Source organism: Loxodonta africana, chromosome 23 (assembly GCF_030014295.1).
Source record: "Loxodonta africana isolate mLoxAfr1 chromosome 23, mLoxAfr1.hap2, whole genome shotgun sequence".
NCBI classification, from domain to species: domain Eukaryota; kingdom Metazoa; phylum Chordata; class Mammalia; order Proboscidea; family Elephantidae; genus Loxodonta; species Loxodonta africana.
Genome location: NC_087364.1, coordinates 5370504 through 5386696, shown reverse-complemented (window position 1 = coordinate 5386696; position 16193 = coordinate 5370504). Strand labels below are relative to the sequence as shown.

General features: G+C 38.3%; 1 protein-coding gene across 1 annotated transcript in view; it reads left to right on the top strand.

Annotated features, from left to right (window-relative positions):
- MYO16 (myosin XVI) overlaps positions 1-16193 on the top strand; it is a 561325-nt gene that overhangs the window by 147960 nt on the left and 397172 nt on the right. Inside the window, exons 9-10 of the mRNA XM_023553192.2 lie at positions 12878-13028; positions 15625-15735. Coding sequence (XP_023408960.2) covers positions 12878-13028; positions 15625-15735 — 262 coding nt within the window. The remainder of the gene's footprint in view (positions 1-12877; positions 13029-15624; positions 15736-16193) is intronic.

Here is a 16193-nt window from a genome sequence, read left to right as displayed (position 1 = left end):
ATAAAAAGGAGCAAGTTAGATTTAACTCCAAAGGTCCTAACAACTGTAAAAATCTGTATCTGTAAACCCAAATCCTTTTAGCCTGCCCTTTTCTCCTTTAAATCTACAATTATTTCCATACTTGACTCTTATTTCCACTCTATCTTTTCCTTTGTTCTGACTGGGTGCCTCCTCTCTTTGCTGTGTTTTCCATCCTTGTCCTTAAATGGATCCCAGTGCCTCATTTACTTTTATTGCTGCTAATGAAACAGCTGATGCTGTGTATGGCCTTTGGTGTCTGAACATGGAAATGGTCTCCTAAGGTTTTTAATAGCTGAGCAATTTTGATAGGTGCCAAAATGTGTTCTTAACATTCCGTTTCATGGAACCCTTGATATGGAATCCGCAGATTCTGGATAATATTAAGTAGTACAGTTCACTTCAGAATTACGGAATTTTGTTTATTAATAATAATAACGATGATAATAGCTGGTGTTCGTTGTGCGGTTACCAGTGTCAGATGCTGTGTAATGTGGTTTACACCGGTATTTCGTTTAATCCTTGAATCATTTAATCCTCAAAACAACGCCTTTGAAGAACTTTCTATCGGGGCTTCAAACAGGTTTATGCCAGTTTGACCCCCTACTGAGAATTTGCATTTCCGCCCCAGATACACTGAGTCAGAATCTACAGTTTAACAAGATTTGCAGATGATTCCTATGTTAAAAAGTAGATGTATACATAGGGATTACGTGGGCATCTTGCCAAAAGATAGATGTACACATAAGAATCACCCAGGGATGTTGTTAAAATGTAGCTGTATACATAAGAATCACCGGAGGCTTTTCTTAAAATGTAGGTTCTGATTCAGTGTATCTGGGGTGGAAATGCAAATCCTAATCAGTGGCGCTTGAACCAGGAATGAAGGGTTCAAAGCCTTGCTTTCTATGACTATTGTTGTTGTTAGGTGCCATCAAGTCAGTTATGTCTCATATCCACCTATATACTGTAGCGTAAAACACTGCCTGGTCCTGTACCATCCTCACAATCATTGCTGTGTTTGAGCCCATTGTTCCAGCCACTGTGTCAATCCATCTCATTGAGGGTATTCCTCCTTTTCACTGACCTTCTACTTTGCCAAGCATGATATCCTTCTCCAGGGACCAGTCCTTTCTGACAACACATCCAAAGCATGTGAGATGATGTCTCGCCATCCTTGCCTCCGAGAACCACTTTGCGCGTCCTCCAACACAAGTCTGCTTGTTCTTCTGGCGGTCGTTGGCTCACTCAACATTCTTCACCAACACTGTAATTCAAATGCATCAATCCCTCTCCTATCCTCCCCACTCTGTGACTATCTCCATTTTATACTTACCTTCAGAGGTTGAGGACTTGAGTAACCTGACTTAGGTTCCATACCTACGTTCAATCTTACATGGTTTTCACTAAGAGGTCATTTTAATTTGTAATTCTAAATAATTTGGCTTTAGAGAAGCAACTGTTGATTTGAGTTTCCCTTTCTGTTTGGGTAGCTTTAAGTGTGGAGCATTATCAGTTTAACTGCCTATTTCCTTCCAGCCAAATTAGGATAATTATTTTAATAGAGCTTGGGAAGAGAGTCTGTCATCAGGAAAAAAGATGTCTCTTCTTCAGAAATGATAAGCATCAAGGTTACTTTGCATTAGAACCTACTCTACTGCTGAGCTGCTTTTCAACTAGAGCTTCGAGTCCAAGGAAACAATTTGGAGTCATTATTTGCCATAGGTCAGGCCATGCATGGAACCCGTTGATCTTGCTCGCTGTGAGGGTCTGGACTCACTCCCAGAGTGTTCCTGTGTGCAGTGTGGTGTGGCGCTTATGGACATAGACCGAGAGCCACACTGTCCTGATTTGGCTCTGCCATTTATTTATTGGCTCTGTGACCTTGAGAAGTGTAGTCAACCTCTCTGACACTTTTCCTCAAGTATAAAATGAGAGTGATGATGATAATAATAACTGTCTCTTGAGGTTGTTGTTTTTGAGTCTGAATTAATATTTATAAAGCACTTAGGGCAGGATCTGGCTTGTTGTAAGTGCTTGAGAAATGAAAAAAAAATATTCCTTGTTTATCTGTGAACTATCAGCAAAAAATCTTCTAAAGACTAAAGACCTTCTGCCCATAAGCTAAGACAAAAATAGAATTAAGTCTTCAACTTGGTGCTTTTAAACTGGTTATAACCATATGGAGAAAATCTTATTTTCTAAGCAGCTGGAGAGAAAATCCAATCTCAGTTAAGACTAGCTTTGGTTGGGTGAATCCTTTGATTGGGTTGCTCTGGAGCTGGGTCTCTAGGGCTTCCTAGTTATCTTGCACTTAAGATGGAGAGAAGATGCTGTCTGCATGGAACAGGAATGGAAGGGTAGGAGGCAGAACTTATCAGGGCTGAAGGCAGTAAAATGCACAAAAAGGCTAGGAGGGGCAGATCGAAGGGTGGCTTCAGCCAAGTGGTTATTAGTGAGACGAAATAACTCATGGGGATTTCTAAGTGAAATGAGTTATGCAATGTGCCTTCCCCCTTGACCTCAATAGAACCACACAGAACTCACAGAAAGCTTAGAGGGATTGGATTTTGTGGCAGGTCATGAAGATGCCACCTTTTATGAAACAAGCTCAACTGAATTCATGAAACATAGCCAACTTATGGGGACACGAAAATTTCTTCTGACGCTTCAATCACTCCGATTGAAAATAAATGTGATTTGTCTATTCAAAGCAATTTAATATAATCATTTCCTCCAATCAGCATTTCAAATCCATGGTTTAGGATAGATAGACATAATTATCCACATTTTACTTATGGAAAAACAGACACCCAGGGTTTTGAGTGATCCAAGGGAAGAGCTAGTAGGTAGAAGACTTTGGACTCATTTTCTCATGCTTTCTAACCTAAGGCAGGAACAGGCTCTGGGAGATTGGGCATGTGCCCTGCTTCACAGTACACACGGTTTTACCATAAAGTTTATATTAAAAACAACAATAACAACAACAAAAAAACTTCTTACATATGAAGGAGATAACCTTTGACCTATGCCTAAACACTATACCTGAAGACATTCTTTATGGAAATCCCTCGCTGTAATTTAAACAAGGACATTTAGCTAAGCAATACTGAAGCACTTATTTTTACTTTAAGACCCTTGGGTACAATTGTGCTGCAACCATTGATTTTCATGCTTTAGTCAGTTAGTTTAACACAAGCCCCTCTTGTTATTCCTGTGAGGCAGTTGTTCTTGTAAATTCACTGCTGATTCTGAGCGACCTTAGTGTTTTCCGAATCAGCACAGCTTTAGTCACCACTGTGTGGTAAAATCGCATTGGCTGGGATCGAGTCCGCCCAGCTATCTGGCCCTGGAGTCTGCAGTCTTTGGAAGCCCTTGAGCTGCTGTTGTAATTGTCAAAGAAGCTGCGGCTGGCTGTGAGCAGCTCTGGATTTTATGAGCATGTTGCCCAGAGGGATTTGTGAAAATAAACACTGAGAGATACAAACATACAAAGCACTTCCATCATAGCGCTGTGTTTATATATTGAACTTTATTACTACTGTTGAATAAATGAGTTTCAGGGCTCAGAAGCATTAATCATCTTAAACTAGCTTCATTTATGAAATAAACAAATAACATATGAGTCCGTTTCGAAATGGCTGGTGCTTATCTTTAAAAAAAGGAAACTGCGTCTTATTTAGAGACTTTTCCCCCTAAGAGTGAGAATGGGATTTGGAGTGAAAACTCATTATCTGAGCTTCATTTGAAGAAGAAGAAAAAAAAAAACCCGCTACCATCAAGTCGATTTCAACTCATAGCGAGCCTATAGGGCAGGGTAGAACTGTCCCATAGAGTTTCCAAGGAGAGTCTGGCAGATTCGAACTGTTGACCTTTTGGTTAGCAGCCATAGCACTTAGCCATTATGCCCCCAGGGTTTCCTCATTTGAAGAAAGCAGTTTTAATTACACCTTACATCTTTGATGATTAGCTCAAAGCATCTTCCTTTGTCACTGCACCTTAGGGTGCTTGACAAGTCCATTGTTTATGTTTTTTGTTCAACTGACAGTCTTACGATAATACAAGAAAAAAAATGAAACATTTCTAATTGAAGATCGTTCTCAAAGTTTATCCTTGATCAGTTGTTGTTGATCTGAAGTGGTAAATCTTCAGAAGAAGAGACAGCATGAGGCAAATGTAAAACTTCTGTGTCAGAGAGGAAGCCCTTGCATGAGATCTGATCCTTAGAAGAAAGGCAGGTGATGTACTGGCCACACCCAAACCAAACCAAATCAAGCCCACTACGTCCAACTCACAGTGACCCCATGAGGTCTCCGGGCGGTAAATCTCTGCAGGAGCAGACTGCCACATCTTCTTTCTCCCGCAGAGCCACTGGTGGTTTCAAACCGCCGACCTTTTGCTTGGCAGTCAGTTACTTCAATGACTGCGCCACCAGGGCTCCTTGATGTACTTACTGTCCACTTCTTATAAAAAACATTGAGAACAAAGGCACAAGAAGTTAGTGCATATTACTGAGACTAGAGGAATCCCGGCGGTCATGGTCCCCAAACCTTCTGTTGGCCCAGGACAGGAACCATTCCCGAAGACAACTCATCAGACATGGAAGGGACTGGACAATGGGTTGGAGAGAGATGCTGACGAAGAGTGAGCTACTTGTATCAGGTGGACACTTGAGACTGTGTTGGCATCTCCTGTCTGGAGGGGAGATAGGAGGGTAGAGAGGGTTAGAAACTGGCAAAATTTTCATGAAAGGAGAGACTGAAAGGAGAGAGCGGGCTGACTCATTAGGGGGAGAGTAAGTGGGAGTATGGAGTAAGGTGTATATAAGCTTATATGTGACAGACTGACTTGATTTGTAAACTTTGACTTAAAGCACAATAAAAATCATTAAAAAAAAAAAAAGAAGAAGTTAGTGCATTTTTAGTCTGGGCACCTTCCCCTGTAGACATAACTGAGAGCTAATCATGCCGTGAACAGCTTTGAACTGATTTAGTACAATCCAATTTTTGCTCCTCGCCTCTGTTGTTATGAAGCTTTGGGAAATTCCTCAATCCAGTGCTGATAACTTTTAGCTTAACCCAGAAATTTATTATGATGTTAAATAGAAATATTCTAGACACTTCTCTGCCAAGGAGCCATTTTTAATTCCTCAAAGAAGAGCGGAATTGTAGGTACTCTACCCCAACTCTATGAAATGAGTCTACCAGAAGTGAATGAGACACATGGAAGCCCTTCTGAATATTATTTAAATTGCACTCAGCAGTCTTTTAATGGCAAAATCTAGCACTGTTTGGGAGAAGGTCCACAAGAAAGAGTGCTAGAGACTGTGCAGGTTCCTTGTTATCCAGAGTCATTCATTCCAGCACCAAATTTGTAAATGCTACTCAGCAAAGCAAGAGCCCTATAGTACTAGGGACCCCTCAACCAAACAGAAGTTCTGTGATCAGTTGGATAACTCAGACAAACAAAAGCAGTCTTTAATTGGACTCACTTTCCTTGGAAAGCAGGTTCAAATGCTTCTATTGTTATGTGTGGGAATTATGCCAGTTGCATACATATTACCCAGTCTTCCCTTTAACTTCACTACTAACCCATTGCCTTTGAGACAATTCTGACTCATAGTGGCCCTGTAGGACAAAGTAGAACTGCCCCATAAGGTTTCCAAGGAGCGGCTGGAGGATTTGAATTGCCAACCTTTTGGTTAGCAGCTGAGCTCTTAAGCACTGTCCCACCAGGGCCCCTAACCTTACTACTAGAACCACAATTTTGTGGGAAGTGCTTGGTTAAACGTACTCAGCTACTTAGATTCTTTTGAAGCAGAGACTGGCCAAGTAATACAATCCTGATCACTGAATTATAAGTGGCAGTCTACTGGATGTATAGGATTGTAAGATAAAATACAAACATCAAGGTAAATTTGTATTTCAGGTAAACAATAATTTGTTGAATATAATTAGGCCTCTAATAGTGGTTAAGAGCTTGGCTGCTAACCAAAAAGTTGGCAGTTCGAATCCCCCAACCACTCCTTGGAAACTCTGTGGGGCAGTTCTACTCTATGATTTGCTATGAGTTGGAATTGACTTAACAGCAACGAGTTTGGTTTCGGTTTAACAACCCTCAGGTTTGGTTTTGGTTCAACAGTCCTAACTGGGTACAGCTTCCTAGGAAAGCGATTGTTCTCTTGATTCAAAGGGACAGATTCACCTGGCAGTGCTTTTGTTTCATGTCCTTACAGTATCTTCCTGCCTGGTACATACATGTGCAGCCTGGAGATTCAGAAGCTATCGTGCAGCCAAAGAATAAAAGTCATATGCTAAGAATAACAGAATAGGAAGTTAGAGAGAACCAGGTCCTTGAAGAGTGAGTTGAATGGCTTACCATTTCCGGGCTGCGTATTTCTGGCCTTTTTGTTATGAAAGAAGAATGAACTTCCACTTTGTTAAGATCCTGTAGTGCCTTTTCTGATCCTTGCAGCCCAATGCAGTGCTGACTGGTACTACAGATACCCTACCAAATCACCACCATGGGTTGTCTCACTCCTTGCCCCAAAGTTTTAAGACGCTTCCTAAGAGAAGTTGTGGTCACGATGATATTCTGACTCTCGGTGTTTTAATGTCCCACCTGAATCACCCTTTCATCCAAACCAAAAAGAAAAAGAAAAAAAAAACAAACCTGTTGCCATTGAGTCGACTCGGACACATAACCCAGTAAACCCAGTGCTGTCGAGTCGATTCCGACTCCTAGCCACCCTATGGAACAGAGTCGAGCTGTTGCGTATGGTTCCCAAGGAGCGCTGGTGGAGTCCAACTGCCGACCTTTTGGTTAGCAGCCAAGTTCTTAACCATTTTGCCACCAGATTAATATCTTAAAGAAAATAATCAAACAGCTAGTTATTTCAGTAATAACAATTCATATTTGTATATTGCACTGGGTTTTTTTTTTATATATTGCTGTTGAGATAACAATGGGCCTTTTCACATAATACCTTATTTGATATACATAAAATTCTTTCTTGTGTAATAAATCTTAAAAGACATTCAGCCTGGTTACTAATCAAATATTATGACCACGTTGCTAAAAATCTGTAGAATGCAATCATGAAGGCTTAACAAAGGCGTCGGTGTATTCCGTAAGAATTTGCATGTAGAAAGGAATTCTGTAGTCCAGTAGGGGACTGAGAGAAATGCCATGGAATATAGAGACTGAATGAGACTTGAATACTGTTTAATCTGGTTACCAATTTTTAAACCATTTACACTATTCCTCATGTTGATGAACGTCTAGTTGGCCTTGTAGGACTCGATTAAGAAATAGATTTGCAGAGAATAAAGATGGAGGGAAAGGACAGGCATTTCTTTTTCTAAGTCTGAACATCTCCAGAAGTTGGAACTTACTACATTTCTGTGCAGTTCGTTTCATCCATCACCAGATACATGCATCATTTTCTTCTAATAGATGGTATGTATGTGTGTGCACACACGTGTGCTCTGGCGATTGATCTGGTAGTTTAAGTAACCTTTATCAGATTCTAGATAATTCACAGTAGATAATCAAACACCTTTGATGTAAATGGATGATGATAATGTTGTTTCATATTAATGCCATTCTTTAAATTCCTATTCAGCAAAATAGATACATACTAGGGATAGACTTCTAGTAAATTTAAGGCTTGACTCTTTCAGAAACTTGCTGCACATATGCATGTTGTTGTTAGGTGCCAACAAGTCGGCTCTGACTTATCACGACCCTGTATACAACAGGACTAACTGCTGCCTGGTCCTGCGCCATCCTCACAACCATCACTATGTCTGAGCCCACTGACGCAGCCACTGTGTCAGTCCATGTCATTGAGGGTCTTTCTCTTTTTCGCTGACCCTCTTTTCTACCAAGCATGATATCCTTCCCCAGGGACTGGTCTCTTCTGATAACATGCCCAAAGGACATTAGACGAAGTCTCTCCGTGCTTGCTTCTAAGGAGCATTCTGGCTATACTTCTTCCAAGACAGATTTGTTCATTTTTCTGGCAGTCCATGGTATATTCAATATTCTTTGTTGTGTCCCCCCAAAATGTGTGTCAGTGGCTAGGCCATGATTCTCAGTATTGTGTGGTAGTCCTCTATTTTGTGATCTATGGAATTATCCTATGTGTTGTAAATCCTAACCTGTATGGTGTTAATGAGGCTGGATTAGAGGCAGTTATGTTACTGAGGCAGGACACAATCTACAGCATTAGGTTGTATCTTAAGTCAATCTCTTTTGAGATATAAAAGAAGTAAGCAGAGAGGAGAAGGACGTCATTACCAGCAAGCAAGAAGAACCAGGAGTGGAGCATGTCTTTTGCATCCGGGGACCCTGCACTGAGAAGCTTCTAGACCAGGTGAAGATTGATGACAGGGACCTTCCCCCAGAACTAACAGAGAGAGAAGGCCTTCTCCTGGACCTGGGAGCCCTGAATTCAGACTTCTAGCCTCCTAAACTGAGAAAATAAATTTCTGTTTGTCAAAGCCATCCACTTGTGATATTTCTTTTGTAGCAGACTAGGTAACTAAGACATTTGTCAACACTGTAATTCAAAGGCACCAGTTCTTCTTTGGTCTTCCTTATTTATTGTCCAGCTTCCACGTGCATATGAGATGATTGAAAATAACATGGCCTGGATAAGGCACAACTTAGTCTTCAAAGTGACATCTTTCATTTTTAACACTTGAAAGAGGTCTTTTGCAGCAGATTTCCCCAATGCAAGACACTGTTTGATTTCTTGATTGCTGATTCCATGGGCATTGATTGTGAATCCCAGTAAAATGAAACCTTTGACAACTTCAGTCTTTTCTCCATTTATCGTGATGTTGCTTATTGGTCCAGTTGTGAGGATTTTTGTTTTCTTTCTGTTGAGGTATAATCCATATTGAAGCCTGTAGTCTTTGACCGTCATTGGTAAATGCTTCAAGTCCTCTTTGCTTTCAGCAAGCAAAGTTGTGTCACCTGCATATCACAGGTTGTTAATGAGCCTTCCTCCAATCCTGATGCCATGTTCTGTTCATATAGTGTGGCTTCAAGGATTATTTGCTCAGCATACTGATTGAATAAGTATAGTGAAAGGATACAACCTTGATGCACAAATTTTCTGATTTTAAGCCATTCGGTATCCCCTTGTTCTGCTTGAATGACTGTCTCTTGGTCTATGTACAGTTTCTGCGTGAGCATAATTAAGTGTTCTGGAATTCCCATTCTTTGCAATGTTATTCATAATTTGTTGTGATTCACACAATTGATTGTCATCGTGTAGTCCACAAAACACAAGTACACATGTTTTTGGTATTTTCTGCATTCAGTCAAGATCCATCTGACATCAGCACATAATTCAAATGATATCCTTCATTCCACTGTATTCAACTTTCTTTAATTTAGTTATGTAGTGCCAAAGTAAGCTGTGTACATAATACATATATACGTATATATTTATATATATACACATATATGCTTTAAAAAAGTTTCTTGTCAGATATCTGTCATGAAATGTTAAGATGAATGTAAAATATCATAAAAACAATATAATTACCAATTCAGGCACAGATGTTGCATTGAAAAATGTGTTTTTTAAAAGACACTAGTAATGTTTTACCAAAATTGTTTTTAAACTGTTAACTCTTTTTTGTCTTATAAAAACTGAAGTGTTTTTTTTTTTTTGGCAAATAATAGCAATTAATTCAAAACTCCCCAAGAATTGTAACATTTAGCGTTAATCTTTGGATTATTGTCCTTTTTTATAGATGCAGAAAAACACAAAACATTAATTGAATTCATTTGGTAAAAAAAAAAATATGTGTCTGTGTTTCTAAGACTAAAACTTGAACTATCTATTCGGACCATTACTTTAATCATCAAAACAACTAATTCACATATGTCATTTTCTCACATTTGTTGCTATTAATTTTTTTCTTTGTTGGCCTAATGTATTTCAATATAAAACCAAAAACCAAACCCTTTGCCATTGTGTCAATTCTGACTCGTAGCGACTCTATAGGACAGAGTGGCACTGTTCCACAGGGTTTCCGAGGAGCAAGCAGCTGGTGGATCTGAGCTGTCAAGTTTATCCTTCTCTATAGTTTTCTGAGATTGCTGTAGTTATAATGGGCAATAACTGCTGCCTTTGTTAGTTTCATTTTGACACATCTCTGTTTTCATTTTCAGGAGTAAAATCCTGGTAGCTACAGGCACATTTGCTCTGCATGAGATGCCTTTTATGTTTATAAAAATAAGTAAGTCTTGAACAAACCCAGTAGAGTACAGAAATTGGTTGTCATCTGGTGTATTCCCATCACGTTTTCCCCGCTGCTGGAGTTAAAGCTGTTTCTCCTATATTAATCGCTATTACTGTTGGATGAGAGTTGTTTCATTTTCTTCACATTTATAGAGTATGTCTTACCAAGGCCTTTGGTCTTCTTTTAGAAAACATATTATGTCATTCGTATTTTTTCACTGAATTAAATTTCTACTACTAATAATTTTTTTCTTGTAATCAAAATACTACTTGCCCATTGAAGAAAATTTGAAAAGTGAAAAACAAAATATATAGAAGCATAAAAAAAATCATTCATTAGTTTACCTTTTGATGAAACTAATATTAATCTGGCATATTTTGTCTTCTCCTTTGTATGTTTCTTTTTTTAGTTTATGTCTTGCTCTATATATGAGATTACATCTTATTGTAAAATTAATCTTATATAAAAATATTTTGCTGTGATGGATAAACATTTAATGAGTATTAAAATACATATCACTGATTGGTTAAATCATTCATCTTTCTAGAAAATAGAATTTTAGTGTATGCCTCTCAATTCCACAAATGGTGAACGTGTGAAAATCTAAATATACAGAACTGAACTGATATGACAGTTATTGCTAATCACAATGATTATGGATAAAATACATTTTATTTTAAAAGTGGAGTAAGTAAGCTAAAGCAAAAGTGTTCCTTAGAAGTGGAAAATACACCATCTGTCCAGGTGAATGTTTTGCGTTTTCTTGTAGAAAACAAGTGCATGATTCGTTAATATGTTGCCATTCAATACGATTGCCTTTTTTAGGTTCGTATTCACTTATATTAAATAAGAGTACTTTTGCCTAACTACTTGCAATTGTTAGTAATAGATCTTAGATCATATAGTTTATGATATAATAATATCACACACAAGTAAAATTTTGCAGAAAATCATTTAAAAGCAGTTGCAGGAGTACATCAACAGGGAACAGCCAGGAACTCCAGCCAGATTCAGAAGAGGACATGGAACCAATGGTATCGTTGCTGATGTCAGATCGATCCTGGCTGAAAGCAGAGAATACCAGAAGGATGTTTACCTGTGTTTTATTGACTATGCAAAGGCATTTGACAGTGTGGATCATAACAAATCGTGGATAACAGTGCAAAGAATGGAAATTCAGAACACTAAATTGTGCTCGTGAGGAACCTATACATAGACCAAGAGACAGTCATTCAAGCAGAACAAGGGGATGCTGAGTGGTTTAAATCAGAAAAGTTGTGCATCCAGGTTGTGTCCTTTCACCATACCTATGCAATCTGTATGCTGAGCAAATATAATCCTTGAAGCCGCACTATATGAAGAAGAACATGGCATCAAGATTGGAGGAAGACTCATTAACAACCTGTGATATGCAGATGATACAACCTTGCTTGCTGAAAGTGAAGAAGACTTGGAGCACTTACTAATGAAGATCAAAGACTACAGTCTTCAGTATGGATTACAGCTCAACATCAAGAAAACAAAAATCCTCACAACTGGTCCAGTAAGCTACATCATGATAAATGGAGAAAAGATTGAAGTTGTCAAGGATTTCATTTTACTTGGGTCCACAATCAACACCCATAGAAGCAGCGGTCAAGAAATCAAATGACATATTGTGTTGGACAAATCTGCTGCAAAAGACCTCTTTCAAGTATTAAAAAAGCAAAGATGTCCCTTAGAAGACTAAGGTGTGTCTGACCCAAGCCATGGATTTTCAGTGGCTTCATATGCCTGTGAAAGTTGGGCAGTGAATAAGGAAGACCAAAGAAGAATTGATGCGTTTGAATGATGGTGTTGGTGAAGAATATTGAATATACCATGGACTGCCAGAAGAATGAAAAAGTCTGTCTTGGAAACAGTACAGCCAGAATGCTTCTTAGAGGGAAGATGGCAAAACTTCATCTCAAGTATTTTGGACATGTTATCAGAAGGACCAGTCCCTGGAGAAGGACGTCATGCTTGGTAGAGAGTCAGTGAAAAGGAGGAAGACCCTCAAGGAGGTGGATTGACACAGTGGCTGCAACAAATGGGCTCAAGTTAGCAAAGTTTGTGATGATGGTGCAGGACCCAGCAGTGTTTCGTTCTGTTGTGCATGGGGTCTTTGTGAGTCAGAACTGAACCAATTGCATCTAACAACAACAGCAGCAACAAAGTGAATAATATTTTAGTTAATTGTATAATTTTGGTTTTTATCACTTGTTTGCAATCCATTTTCGCATTTAAGTATCTTGCTTAGTTCAGCCATGCCTTTCAACCATTGGTTTTAAATTGCTTTTTGGTTTGTCTACCTATTATAGTCAGATATACATTTGTAATTATTTTCTTTTACAGTTGAAATGCATATTTTTTCTTTTTATGGTGAAATTGAATGAAATTTGGAGTTAATAGAACAATTTGCAGATTTTCCACTGATTTTTACTCCTGCAGTTTAGAGAAAAAGTTTCTTATCTGAATAAAATAACCCTCTATAGCCCAGCTATCCTGTTGTAGTGATTCTTTTATTGATATGGCAACATCAAAAGGAAACTAATTATAGTGTTCATTATTTCCTGCAGCAGTCCCCTGGCATTACCAATCGCCAAACAAGACAGTTTGCTGGAAAAAGACATTATGTTCAAAGATGCAACAAAAGGTCTATGTAAGCAACAGTCTCAGGACAGTGTTCCTGAAAACACCACAATGAATGGTTCCACCAAGCCCGAGCAGGTAATTGCATACGTACTGAATTTCTACCAGCTGTTTCATATAACCAAAACCAAAACATTGGGGTTTTTTCTGGGTTTCTTATAAAGTCATGTTTTTAAATCAACATGTCCATTTAAAATATACACACTAATGTTGATTACAAAGAAGGATTCATGAGTGCATAGGGTATCCTTTTATTTATAATCCCCATAAGTCAGTTGTCTCAACATTGTGCTAATGATTAAGAAACAGGTTTTACAAGGATTTGAATTTTTCAGTCTTGACTTATGTACCAGGAATGTAAATTCAGTCAGTACTTTAATTCTTGAATATTTCAAGTTCACACATTGATCATCACTCTGAAAGCCTATCATACAGTCTGTGCTTTTATTTCTTTCAGATGTCCAGATATTTTACAGGAAGAAGAAGTCTAAACCATTCACTGGGAATCTTTTGTTTTTAAAAGTAACTGTGATTCTGCATTGTGTGTGTGTGTGTGTGTCTGTGCGTGTGTGACTCAGTGACCAAATCATAGAAGATCACTTTGGAGTTGGGGGAGGTGATGAGCTGGGGGTCTTATAAGAGAATTGAAAGAGGCTGGGTGATGTTAAGAAAAATAGTCACGGCCTCACAGCTAGGAAGCTAACCAACTGATACTCGATCACGTCTTAGATGTGTTTATATTTTCTAGTATTTAAAGTGTGGAACAGTGAAATTCAAATAATTAATGATATAAGAATTAATAAATATAAAGATGAATAAATGTAATATTAGTTGCATTCAAATAAAGTCTAAGATTTTTCCTTGAATCGGCATCACGGATGAAATGCAGAAATAAAACTGCGTAGGTTCAAGAAGACCACTGGTTGTTTCACCGAAGCCTAGGTCCGGGGCACTTTTGACTACTCTGATCTTAGTACTTCTGCAGTACTTCTCTGGCCTTAGTACTTGTCCAGCTGTCAGTCTGGACAGCATCTTGTCCTATGAAACTTGCTCACGTAGAACAAAATGTATAGTGTTAAAAAATTGATGACACCCAATCCCAAAATTGTTTTATATAACTCAGGAGATGGTAGAAGAACTGAAACATGACAACTTCTATTTTTATCACCAAAATGGACCGCTTTCTTGGGTACCATCCTTAAACCATTCTAGTTGATATACCCACGTATCCAACTGTTAAAATGCTAAAGTCGCACCTCTAGCCCAAACTCAAATGATAACTGATTTTAATAAGACAATGGTATCTGTTCTTTATAGGTTCATGCCGGAAGGTATTTTGAAATACATTTGTCTTAAAAGCTGCTAAAGCAGAGACAATCATAGGGAAGGGCTTGTTCTTAACATTTCTGAGGTCTGGAATATTTTAAAAATTACTTTTTAAATAAACATTCTTATTACAACATTGTATTTTCCATTTATAGAAATTGTTTTCTCTCCGACACCAGAGACCCACTGCCGTGACACCCTACCAACTGGAATACATAATAAACCGCTCTTCCGATGTTTTGAGATTCCCAATAAAGAACTTGAGTTTTACCTATCAATGTACTAGATCTGGAAACAGTCTGGGGACAGCAATGGACTGACTTCATGAACCCATGGGAAAAATTACATATTGTGAAATATTCACTAATATCGGAGAAATGATTCTAAATTTAATGTATTTAGTTTCTTAAAATATGTAATATTTTTCACTCCATAAGCATTTGAATGATAAACAGTAATATTTAAATTCAAATTATTTAGCAATTAATACATTAATACATACAATTGATAAATCAACTTGCTGTTAATAAAAATTTACTATGAACATCAATTAACTCACAGGGGCATTGATAAGAATATTCAGTTTTTTTTTTCCCTCAACATTTGTCATAAGAAAACCAATACTGTCATTATAAAATATCAAATGTATATTTTTTAGAGCATATCCTGTGTATATGAAATTAAAGACTGTACCTTCCTAACCTGAAAATGATCATATAATTGAATAATCTATAATGCTTCTTTTTTAATTTGAAATATTACCAGTTTTTAAACTGTTACTCTGTATTAAATTGAGTAGCAAAGCATTTTTTTTCCTTAAGGAGCCATTATGTTAATCTCACAGTTACCTTAATCTTAAGTGCAATGTAGAGCAAAATAAAAAAGACATAAACCAATGATCTAGAGTCTGCTTTTAATAAAATCTGGTCTCACCCCATGTGTATTCACAACTAAATTCCATTCACATTGCTTCCTTACCATGCCAACAATGGTAACGTGAGAACTTCAGCTTTAGCTGTGGATACACTACAATTAAGGGCCAACATGCTGAAATGCTCTTGAAAAACTTAGACTTTGGAGGACATACAGTGACCTTCAGGGCATGTGTGCTTGTGTGAATGCCTGTGCACACTGGCAGGTACAGAATAGAAATTCTAATCTGGATACAGCTTTCTGTGGGCTGTTGAATTCTTTTCCTTCTAAATGAACCATTCATCTTTTAATAAGAGAGTTTCAGGCTCGCGTGGTCTTTAAACTTTGAACAAGTCACTGGAAATGGAACATCTGACTGTGAAAAAGCTGATTGGATAACAATGAGAATTGGTCACACTTATTTTTTTTTCCTCAGGTCAAGCTAATGCCTCCTGCTCCAAACGATGACCTAGCCACTCTCAGTGAGCTCACTGATGGCAGCCTGCTTTATGAAATTCAGAAGCGCTTTGGGAACAATCAGATATACGTGAGTGCCTTTGCAGTTGCCTTTTGCAGGGCTTTGTCTTGCTGCATATTTTTGTCACCCTTCAGTGCTGCGAATATTAGAAGTAAAGGACTTTTCAGTGGTTCTGGTCATGACGATGGCTTAAGGTGGATTCCTCAGAATTTTCTTCAGGTTCAGTTATAGGGTGAGTGCAGCAAAGATCCAAATTTCAGTTGTTAAGTGAAAGTTCATACCATAGGGATAGATCTGAGTACTCACTGCTAGTAAACTGTCCTATGTCAGGACTAAGCAAGAAGGTCTTGCTAGAGCCGCCATTAAAGAAACCATTGCCGTTGAGTCAATTCCAACTCATAGCGGCCCTATAGGACAGAGTAGAACTGCCCCATAGAGTTTCCAAGGAGCCCCTGGTGGATTCCAACTGCCAGCCTTTTACTTAGCAGCCGTAGCACTTAACCACTACGCCACCAAGGTTTCCTAGA